The sequence below is a fragment of the Schistocerca americana genome, chromosome 3, assembly GCF_021461395.2.
Source record: "Schistocerca americana isolate TAMUIC-IGC-003095 chromosome 3, iqSchAmer2.1, whole genome shotgun sequence".
Classification (NCBI taxonomy): Eukaryota; Metazoa; Arthropoda; class Insecta; order Orthoptera; family Acrididae; genus Schistocerca; species Schistocerca americana.
Window position 1 is genome coordinate 254,773,690 of NC_060121.1, and position 12,128 is coordinate 254,785,817.

General features: G+C 45.2%; 1 protein-coding gene across 1 annotated transcript in view; it reads left to right on the forward strand.

Annotated features, from left to right (window-relative positions):
- LOC124606003 (dynein beta chain, ciliary) overlaps nt 1–12,128 on the forward strand; it is an 809,537-nt gene that overhangs the window by 46,911 nt on the left and 750,498 nt on the right. Inside the window, exon 4 of the mRNA XM_047137965.1 lies at nt 5,070–5,264. Within this exon, the coding sequence (XP_046993921.1) occupies nt 5,070–5,264 (195 nt within the window). The remainder of the gene's footprint in view (nt 1–5,069; nt 5,265–12,128) is intronic.

Genomic DNA, 12,128 nt, shown 5'->3' on the forward strand with positions numbered 1-12,128 from the left:
CACACCAGGAACCGCGGTGTCGGCCGTCGAATGGCGCTAGCTGCGCAGCATTTGTGCACCGACGCCGTCAGTGTCAGCCAGTTTGCCGTGGCATACGGAGCTCCATCGCAGTCTTTAACACTGGTAGCATGCCGCGACAGCGTGGACGTGAACCGTATGTGCAGTTGACGGACTTTGAGCGAGGGCGTATAGTGGGCATGCGGGAGGCCGGGTGGACGTACCGCCGAATTGCTCAACACGTGGGGCGTGAGGTCTCCACAGTACATCGATGTTGTCGCCAGTGGTCGGCGGAAGGTGCACGTGCCCGTCGACCTGGGACCGGACCGCAGCGACGCACGGATGCACGCCAAGACCGTAGGATCCTACGCAGTGCCGTAGGGGACCGCACCGCCACTTCCCAGCAAATTAGGGACACTGTTGCTCCTGGGGTATCGGCGAGGACCATTCGCAACCGTCTCCATGAAGCTGGGCTACGGTCCCGCACACCGTTAGGCCGTCTTCCGCTCACGCCCCAACATCGTGCAGCCCGCCTCCAGTAGTGTCGCGACAGGCGTGAATGGAGGGACGAATGGAGACGTGTCGTCTTCAGCGATGAGAGTCACTTCTGCCTTGGTGCCAATGATGGTCGTATGCGTGTTTGGCGCCGTGCAGGTGAGCGCCACAATCAGGACTGCATACGACCGAGGCACACAGGGCCAACACCCGGCATCATGGTGTGGGGAGCGATCTCCTACACTGGCCGTACACCACTGGTGATCGTCGAGGGGACACTGAATAGTGCACGGTACATCCAAACCGTCATCGAACCCATCGTTCTACCATTCCTAGACCGGCAAGGGAACTTGCTGTTCCAACAGGACAATGCACGTCCGCATGTATCCCGTGCCACCCAACGTGCTCTAGAAGGTGTAAATCAACTACCCTGGCCAGCAAGATCTCCGGATCTGTCCCCCATTGAGCATGTTTGGGACTGGATGAAGCGTCGTCTCACGCGGTCTGCACGTCCAGCACGAACGCTGGTCCAACTGAGGCGCCAGGTGGAAATGGCATGGCTAGCCGTTCCACAGGACTACATCCAGCATCTCTACGATCGTCTCCATGGGAGAATAGCAGCCTGCATTGCTGCGAAAGGTGGATATACACTGTACTAGTGCCGACATTGTGCATGCTCTGTTGCCTGTGTCTATGTGCCTGTGGTTCTGTCAGTGTGATCATGTGATGTATCTGACCCCAGGAATGTGTCAATAAAGTTTCCCCTTCCTGGGACAATGAATTCACGGTGTTCTTATTTCAATTTCCAGGAGTGTATTTGCGCAAAACCAGATTGCTGTGACGATGAGGAAATTAAAATTTGGGAATGGGTTAGAGCCAGATGGCATCCGTCATGAATGAAGTTCCATAGAGACTTATAGTACAGGTAACCCCATAATTTACTACGTTTATTACTGAGGCTGTACGTCTTCGAAGGGTACCCCAGTTCTGACTATAAACAATTCCAGTAACAGCATTCGACAAACTGTAAACACTATAAGCCTATTTGTCCCACGAACGCCATGATAAAAGATCAGAAAGGTCACTCGTGCAACTATTCGCAACTATGGACTTAACAAGCGACATGTTGTGTTCAGGAAAAGACATAAGCTTCGTGCAGTCGGCAAGTGTCAGGAAGTATATGATACACTCATTGCGAGACGCGTCTCTGTCGTTCTGCGAAGCTTGTACCAGCGTCTGGGCTCAATGACTGCCGTGACAGGGACAGAGTAACCGTGCAGAGGGGTGTCCTTTAACACGCACTGGTACCTTCATCCGCAGTTTTGGTGTCCATTGACATCTTCACCAGGGACCTATGTGCAAGCTATCTACCTACAAAACACTTGTACAGCCCATCCTGGAATTTTTTTCAAGCGTGCTGGACCCATTACAGACAAGACTAGTAAGTAAGTAGAACGCATGAGAAGAAGGATTTTACTGGCACTGTCATCAGTAATATTATCATTGCTATCGCACAGTGAAGGTACTGAGAATGTCCTGCCGCTAGTGCGCTTTACGTACGACTAGCGTCTGTTTGGATTTTTTTCCAGATTTCAAGACAGAGTTTCGTTGTGGAAAATATTAATATCATCTCGCCTTGAGATGTGCACTACGTTCCCAGCTTCTGTAAAGCGTCGCCAAACTTGGAGAGTTTGGGTTATTTTAAACTTGGCGCGTTTTTTTCGTTTCTTCTGCAACAGAATTCTGACATGTTTCGTGTACCATGGGAATTAATTTCCACTCTTGCTCATTTCTTTGTTATAAATCACTCAATTGTTGTTGATACTGTTTCTTAGAATCTGAGTCACACCTGGTCTCCACTTACGTAGTTAGTTGGGAAGGAGTGGAGGCCGTCTCTTAGGAAGGCGTTAAGTGAATTCTTTCTGATTTTTTTAAGTAGATGTTTTTTGCGTTTGTTTTTCGCGGTTTTAGATGTTACGATATTCAGCCTCGCTAAAACGACGTTGTGGTCACTAATCTATGTATCTGTCATGATGTTCCTTATTTACTCAGGATTATTTGTTGCTAAGAGGTCGAGTATGTTTGCGCAACCATTTGGAATTGGAGTGGGCTCATGAACTACTTATACAGGATAATTTTCCGAAAAAGCGTTTTTATGATATCGGGTTATGTTTGATGCCTAACACCGATTTTAAACGTGCGTTTTCGCCAGTATACCGAGGGCAGATTGAAGTCACTACCAACTATAATTACATAAGTAGGTACTGTCATACAAAGTATTAAGAAGAAGTACTCAGAAATGTAAGAATATACCGTAGTGTCCTATTTATTGCCCACAAAAGTACCGTGAGGACATGATTAGCTTAAATACAGCGTCCATAGACGCGTCTAAGCATTCTTACGTCATTCCTTACACGAAAGTGACGGGAAGAAACCCTAACATGTTGTGGTGGAAATACCCCCTTCCATGTACTTCACAGTGGTCTGCATAATATGGCTGTGGGTGTAGACTTCGGCGCTCCTTCTGTGGGAAATCGTTCTCATTCCATCACTGTGCAATTTATGACTGCACTGTATGCGCACAAAATAACTTGACCTATACCTGTGTATACGGAATATCAGGGGAAGAGACAACGGTAGTGGTAAAGACAACACATTGTGAACGGCCACTATTTCGTGGGGAAGTGCATTTCGCTAGCTGAAGCCTATGTGCAATCGCGTATCTTGCGGAACTCATAAGCTACAGCTAGTGAGTTTGCAAACGAATGTATTAGAAGGTTATGTCGGTACCACCAATAATTCGAGAAATATAAACGTCCAAAAGACAATAGCTTCTTACTACAAACACAAAAAGAACTAATCACGGTAACAAAGAACTAACAAAAAAAGAAAAAGAAACAAGTCTGCCAACACACTAGCAGAAGCAAATCTGATAAAAAAAAAGCAAAAAGATATGGTGTAGTGGGCAATGTCGCTTAGTACAACTGTAAGTCGGCTGTTTAGGTTTTTATATTGGTAACGCCACGTAGCGCTCTGTATGAAAATCACTGGCTGTGCTGTGTGCAGTCTGTGGCTGGGTGGGATTGTTGTAATATTCGCTATTGTAGTGTTGGGCTGTTGGCTGTTAACAGCGCGTAGCGTTGCGCAGTTGGAGGTGAGCCGCCAGCAGTGGTGGATGTGGGGAGAGAGATGGCGGAGTGTTGAGAGCGGATGATCTGGACGTATGTCCATCAGAGATAGTAAATTTGTGAGACTAGATGTCATGAACTGCTATATATTATGACCTTTGAACACTATTAAGGTAAATACATTGTTTGTTCTCTATCAAAATCTTTCATTTGCTAACTATGCCTATCAGTAGTTAGTGCCTTCAGTAGTTTGAATCTGTTATTTAGCTGACAGTAGTGGCGCTCGCTGTATTGCAGTAGTTCGAGTAATGAAGATTTTTGTGAGGTAAGTGATTTGCAAAAGGTATAGGTTAATGTTAGTCAGGGCCACTCTTTTGTAGAGATTATTGAAAATCAGATTGCGTTGCGCTAAAAAAATATTGTGTGTCAGTTTAGTGTTGATCAGAATAGGTAAAGAGCGAAATGTCTGAGTACGTTCAGTTTTGCTGAGCTGTTTGAAAATCAAATAACGTAAGGGGTTTACCAGCACAGTAATTCACTAATTTAAGGGGACGTTTCACAATATTGACAGTATAAACGAAGAACATTTGTCATGTGGAAATTGTGTATGAGTCCTCTGACAACCTGTTCATCAATATAATCTAAATATAATTTTCATTACTCTTTTTCTCATTCTTCCACGTCTTCACTGAAGTATTGGAGCCTTTGAAAGTACTTGTAGCTATGTCTTCCCCCTCCTTTATTTTCTTTAGTATGTAAGAGGGATAGCTAGTGGCTCCGGCAACCCTCTCAGGCACACTTTTTAATGAAATTTTAGCTATCTCGTTTGCCTCTCTCACCATAAATATAATGGCATAGCATATAATTCCACACGCATGATTATGAAGAACTTCCCACGCACCCACTGTGTGTGAAGACTGCGATGCCATGGTGTGTAGCAGAGCGATAGCAACGAGAAAGTTGGAAGAGTGCTCGTCGCCAAGCGAAATTCAACTCAGGTGGCCGCCCTTCGGAACAAAGGGTTCGCCTCGCCTAGGTGCTGCGATATTTTGCACGGCCTTAGCCTCCGGAGGCAACGGCCTTGCCGCAGTGGATACACCGGTTCCCGTGAGATCACCGAAGTTAAGCGCTGTCGGGCGTGGTCGGCACTTGGATGGGTGACCGTCCAGCCGCCATTTTTCGGGGCGCTCTCAGCCTCGTGATGCCAATTGAGGAGCTACTCGACCGAATAGTAGCGGCTCCGGTCAAAGAAAACCATCATAACGACCGGGAGAGGGGTGTGCTGACCACACGCCCCTCCTATTGCATCCTCCACTGAGGATGATACGGCGGTCGGATGGTCCCGATGGGCCAATTGTGGCCTGAAGACGGTGCTTAGCCTCTGGCCATAGCTCAGGTTTCACTTCGGTTTGCCCGGCAGAGCTGACTTCAAGTTGCCACGTGCTGCAGATGCTGCTGGTGATGCAGAACAACGCGGCGCAGCTGTCGGTGGCGTCCGCCTTCCCGCTGAGCCTGAAGAACAAGTCGGCGTACTTCGTGAGGAGGGCGCGCACGCCGGTGCCGCGAGAGGACATCAACAGCTTCCTCATCCTGGGAGACCTCGCAGCCAGGCCGATAGAGCAGCTCGCCGCGCTCGTAGACGAGGTGAGCACACGTACACAGTGTCAGCTGTCTCTGCTTGTCGTTACACTCGCCTTCAGGCTGAATGTGTAGACCATTAAGCGGAAAGCCACTAGTCTGTCAGCTGGTTTGACGCTATCTTCCACCATTTTCTATCTCGTGCAGATCTTTTCTTGTCTACACTATATTCCTTTCTAGGTAGGATTAATTTCTTCACTTCTTTCACTGTTGTGTCTTTTGCAGTTTTCATTTTAAGCAACTCATTACTCTTCTTTCTGCCACACTTCATTATCTCCCTCTTCGGCTTCTTTACCTTTAAGCTATATTATTGTGGTGTGCGTACTGTAAGACCTTCGGTACACACACCATCAGATTATTTGACTTGTCGCTCTAACGAAGTAGGCGAGTGTCAGCAATATGTCTCGTGGTCTTATTGTGGCGCGTTTATCTTCTGCCGTTAGGTCAGACGATAGAAATGCCACTTGCACGCTTAGAGTAGCAGATTGACGGTGACCAACTTTAAACAGAACGTGATTAATTTTCACACACATTTATTAAAATAATTAAAAGCATAGACATTGCGTAACTTGATTCTGGATGCTATTTACAATTGACAATCTGAAGTTCCTTTGGTCTTGGTACGTTAATCTTATTCTCACATATCTCTGATACTTGACAAAAGTGTCTATACATTTATCTTCATGGCTATGTACAGGAATGTGATAATCTTATTAGGTGCAGACTGAAATAGACTGGAACAGACTAATGCAGATTGGTACAGACTGGTGCAGACAAATGCAGACTGACTAATCGGAGGTCTGTACACTCGTTATATATCGCGCCTTCAGGTATCACTGCGCGAGTGTGATCCGCGAGGAGAAAAGGTTCTACGTTAGCAGCAATCTCATTGGCTGCGTTACATATTAATACGCGGATCGGCGGAAGCAGAATTTTGTCCGTCTCGAAGGCAGCGCTATTTCGAAGTGCAGAGACGGACGAGTGCTGCGCCTGCGCTGTTGTGCTTAGCGGGGCGCGCTCTAGTGGGAAAGTTATGTACGCGCTGACGCTGACCACGTGGAACTATGTACACAACAATTATATTCCAGTTAAGCCCTCCATTCCTTCCGACGTGTCTTCCAAGAGCTTTTTACAGCCTACCAGAAGGGCTATGTCGTTTTTGAACCTTCCCATTGGTGCCTGACGTACCAGTTCCTTATTTTCGCGTAATCGCAGTTCGACACTTCCATGTACACTATCAGATCAAAGGAATTGAACGAGTATGGAGAATTTATACGTTGCTGCAAAGTGCGTTAATTAAGTCAAGCGGCATGCCGGAGCGGTTTTTCGGTTTAGAACCCGTTGTTGTTGAATTTATGAAGGGTAAAGCATCTCAGGAACGAAAATTAGAACACCTGGAATGGATTGCAGACTTCTCATTTTAAGTGGACATGACTGCAGCCTGCCACAGTAAGACACTGCAAGGTGAGAAAAAACTTATTCTGATTTTGTCTAAAACCCAGTCCAGTTCCCTGAGCACTGGCGTTGTAGAAAACGCGAGGTTTCAGGAATTCATTGTGGCTTTAAAGAATTACAAGGATAGTTTTCTAAACATTCTGAAGACAGTGCCAATCTTAAATCCTTATCGAGGTGTATTCGAGACCCTTTGCCGTTTCAGTTGAAAGTACCCCTGCACATGTGCAGATGTAACTGATTGTTCTGCAATATAATTTCCGTTTTAAGTACAAATCCTTTTATGTTAAAACTGTCCAGGATGTCTGCGTTGTTTTCGTGAGGCAGAGTTTCTACTTCTTCATAATGAGATTGCAAAAATGATATAATCTTTCGATCAACATGTACGTGTGTATGACCTGTTTTCGATTACAAAACTAAATGAGTAAGGATTACATGGCAACCTGAGTGCGAAAATCTGTGGTACTGTCTGCCTATGTCCGACAGTTTGTATTAGATAAAAATTATGTCTTCATCGCTCCAAAAAAAATTAATTAATTAATTAATAAAAATAAATAATACTGGAAATTTGTAAGTGATGTGTGCTGTCAAGAAATGTAGAATATAAAACCAAGTCGCATGCAATGCGACTGCATTGTCATTTAAATTCGGCGCTTCCACAGTTTCACCCTCTTCTCCCTCCTCCCATTAAGACAGCGTGCTGTGGCGGCTGAGGAAATGTGCTGCCAAGCTGAGCTCTACGGCACTCTTGCCTGGGCACGACTCACAAGCCGAATTCTTGGCCGTCCCTGGTGTAGACCACACGAAAATGTAACAAAAACGCTCGGGGAACAAGAAACCTGTTTCGTAAATTTAGAGAACTTGAATCCGAAGAAGACTGCACAATCATTATGATGCCACCATCGTATATCTCATATAGGCATCGTGAGAGTAAGACGAGATGTATTACAGCGCAGAGGTACATTCTTCCCTCGCTGACTACACGGATGGAATACGAAAGGAAATCGATAATATTGGTACCATGTACCCTCCGTCATGCAGTGTACAGAGCCTTACGGAGTACATTTGTAAATATAGGTGCAGATGTAGACGTAAATTACAGAAGCTGTTCAGTGTAATATTTACGTAGAGATGAACGACTACATTAGATGGGAAAAGGTGAGAACATCATCAAACCAGTCGGAGTCTGATGATTTAAAACAAAAATTAAATGGCAAATAAGCGAGTGTGCATCTATGCACTGTTTAGTTGGTGCTGAGATGCCGAGTGCTGTGGATGATGCAGTATAGGAGAGCGAGGGCGAATAAAGCAACACATCTTGCAGCGAAGTTCATCCTAAAAGAGAAGTGGTAAAGGCGATTAAAGCGTAAAAAAGAAGAGAAAATGAATACGAAAAGGGATTGGTCTTAAGCTATGCATGTACGATGCAATGTACTTCTTAGAGAATTCCCAGTTACAGATCAGAAAGAATACTTTTTTACATTCAGGATGTCAGAAAGTTCATTCAGCGTCCCTTACGAAAAAGTGCGAGTCAAAAATCCAGTACGCCGATACTCATCTAAGAGAAGTCATATCTGTAGCAACCAAACTGTAGACTGTATTCTAACTTGATGCAGTTTCCTGCCGCATCTCTCCCGACTAGAGGTCAACTGTTTCTGTATTCATCCGAGAAGTTCGCGAAACAAATCGAGGAGTACCGAAGTACTTCATCCAACTAAAGAATGAGAAAAAAAATTTTTTACTATCAAAAACAGTCTATTTATTACCGTAATAAATAAATTGTGATCAAGACTGTTTTTGACGGTAAATATTTGTAACACTTTGATCACTGTTCACTCCCACCATGCATTCAAAAGTAATTAATGAGAAAAAAGCTTTTGGAGATTTATGTGTTTATTTCGATACGATATATTTTTAAAAATGAGTAATGTCACATAAGACGAATAAAACATTAAGCGAAAACTAAAGCACACTCAGATCGATATCAGTCATTCTGCTGACCTACAACAAACAGATGAAATTAGAGATCGGAAAGTAGGCGTACTACTAATGCACTCTGCTTAACGGATGCTCTGTTTAGTGGTGCACCATCGATTACTGAGTTGGAGAAGGGGGGAGCGTACTATCCAACTTACTGGACCGGACCAAGTAGATTCAAACACATATCACGATACAAATCTGATGTCGACTTATCTGCAGATCGTTCTTTTTTTTTTTTGGCTTCTGAAGTACCACATTACGTCCAGCTTCAAATTATAAACCTTAAGTGTAACACACAGCTACATGATATCTTCACTATGTCAATAAAAATATTCAAATAAAAATAGATGGACAGACTGCGAAACAGCAATATGGCTTTAAATACACCACCTTATCGGAAGTATTTGGACGCCTATGAACATTAATGTGCGATGTGTCCGCTCTTCGACGTCGTGAGGACTTGAACTCTGCCGGGGATACTTTCAATGAACGGTCTCAATGTCTGTAGAGAAATGGCACGGCATTCTTCTTCAAAAGCCCAAACCAGAGACGGTAGTCATTTTGAACGCTGGGATCTGGAGCGAAGTCTACGTTCTAACTCATACCAAAGGTGTTCTTTTGGCATCATGTCGGGACTCTGGTTAGATCAGTCCATTTAAGGAATGTTATTGTACGCAAGCTCTTCGCTCACAGATGCTGCTTTATGACAGGGCGCATTGTCATGCTGGACTCGTGCAAACGATAACTTACCCGAATTGTTCCTCTACCGCATGCAGCGCACAATACCGTAAAATGTGTTCATACACTACTGGCCATTAAAATTGCTACACCACGAAGATGACGTGCTACAGACGTCAAATTTAACAGACAGGAAGAAGATGCTGTGATACGAAAATGATTAGCTTTTCAGAGCATTCACACAAGGTTGGCGCCGGTGGCGACACCTACAACGTGCTGATGTGAGGAAAGTTTCCAACCGATTTCTCATACACAAACAGCAGTTGACAGACGTTGCCTGGTGAAACGTTGTTGTGATGCCTCGTGTAAGGAGGAGAAATGCGTACCATCACGTTTCCGACTTTGATAAAGGTCGGATTGTAGCCTATCGCGATTGCGGTTTATCGTATCGCGACATTACTGCTCGCGTTGGTCGAGATCCAATGACTGTTAGCAGAATATGGAATCGGTGGGTTCAGGAGGGTAATACGGAACACCTTCCCGGATCCCAATGGCTTCGTATCACTAGCAGTCGAGATCACAGGCATCTTAACCGCATGGATGTAACGGATCGTGCAGCCACGTCTCGATCCCTGACTCAACAAATGGGGACGTTTGCAAGACAACAACCACTTGCTCGAACAGTTCGTCGACGTTTGCAGCAGCATTGACTATCAGCTCGGAGACCATGGCTGCGGTTACCCTTGACGCTGCATCACAGACAGGAGCGCCTGCGATGGTGTACTCAACGACTAACCTGGGTGCAAGAATGGCAAAACGTAATTTTTTCGGATGAATCCAGGTTCTGTTTACAGCACCATGATAGTCGCATCCGTGTTTGGCGACATCGCGGTGAACGCACATTGGAAGCGTGTACTCGTCATCGCCATACTGGCGTATCACCCGGTGTGCTGGCGTGGGGTGGCACTGGTTACACGTCTCGGTCACCTCTTGTTCGCAATGACGGCACTTTGAACAGTGGACGTTACATTTCAGATGTGTTATGGCCCGTGGCTCTATCCTTCATTCGATCCCTGCGAAACCCTACATTTCAGCAGGATAATGCACGACCGCATGTTGCCGGTCCTGTACTGGCCTTTCTGGATACAGAAAGTGTTCGACTGCTGCCCTGGCCAGCACATTCTCCAGATCTCTCAACAATTGTAAACGTCTGGTCAATGGTGGCCGAGCAACTGGCTCGTCACAATACGCCAGTCACTACTCTTGATGAACTGTGGTATCGTGTTGAAGCTGTATGGGCAGCTGTACCTGTACACGCCATCTAAGCTCTGTTTGACTCAATGCCCAGGCGTATCAAGACCGTTATTACGGGTAGAGGTGGTTGTTCTGGGTACTGATTTCTCATGATCTATGCACCCTAACTGTGTGAAACTGTGATTACATGTCAGTTCCAGTATACTATATTTTTCCAATAAATACCCGTTTATCATCTGCATTTCTTCTTGGTGCAGCAATTTTAATGGCCAGTAGTGTGTATTCCCGCATTTGGCGTTCTCTTAAGCGCAATAAGGGAACGACGCCCTAACCATGAAAGACAACCTCTTAGTGTAACACCACCTCCCCTGTACTGATGGTACTAAGCACAACGGCAGATAACTATCTCAAAGATTCCGCCACACCCGATCCTTCCATCGGACTGCCACAGGGTACAGCGTTATCCATCGTTCCTAATCACTCGTTTCCATTCGCTCTGTACACCACCTCACTGACTACAGAAATGTGTAGCGTATGAGGAGCTACTGACCCAAGGTAATCATTCTCTTTCACTCCCTGTGCATAGTCATTGTGATAGCTGGACAGCTGGTAACACTTTGGACTTCACGACTAGTTCCTTCCGCTGATTTCGTGTGAATTTTCACACAGTGCATGACGGCTCCTGTCCGTCAGTGCATGAGGTCTGCCTGGTCTTGGTTTATCTGTGGCTGTACCTTCGTGTTTCCACTTCACAATCACATCACCAACAATCAACTTCGGCAGCTTTAGAAGGATTGAAATATCCCTGATAGATTTGTTTTTCAGGTAACATGCCAAGACTAATCCACATCCAAAGTCACTGAGCTCTCCTGACGACCCATTCTGCTGTTACCGCTTTACTGTTTCTCTGCTGATAATACAATCGGCCCCGCCTGTTGTATACTGATGGTTACGCCTCTTGTGGCATCTAGTGGTTAATTCCGCGCTATATAGAAGTGTCGATTGAAGACTGTCACAATTGACAGTGGAATAATGCAGGTGACTTCAGAATTTTTAGTATTTCTATCTCCAAATCTCCAAGGGCTGTCAATTTAGCACAAAGTGTTTTTTCATGTGCAGAGCAATGAAACCTGTCTGTCGATTGTTGCAATTTTTTGCTCTTTCGTTGTCAAATGAACCTTTAAACTCTTTCTGCATGATATTGTAATGTCGTTTCATAGTAAATTTGCAGTACCTGTCGATTATGCGCCTGCATAATAGATACTATGTATTCTTACCATGTCCTGATATAGGTGGGAGAGGGAGAAAAGGGGTTACTGGTCAGTCTGCGCTCCCGAGCGCTACAGAGCAGAAGGCAGAAGGACAATTCACAGTGAAGGCATTTGATTGTTTTTTTCTATCTGAACCAACACTGGTACAGGCATTTATTAGAAATACAGGTGGTGAGACTTGGTAGGGAACTCGTTGTGGAGATTCTTGGACAAACAGGGTTTTTAAATAGTTGTT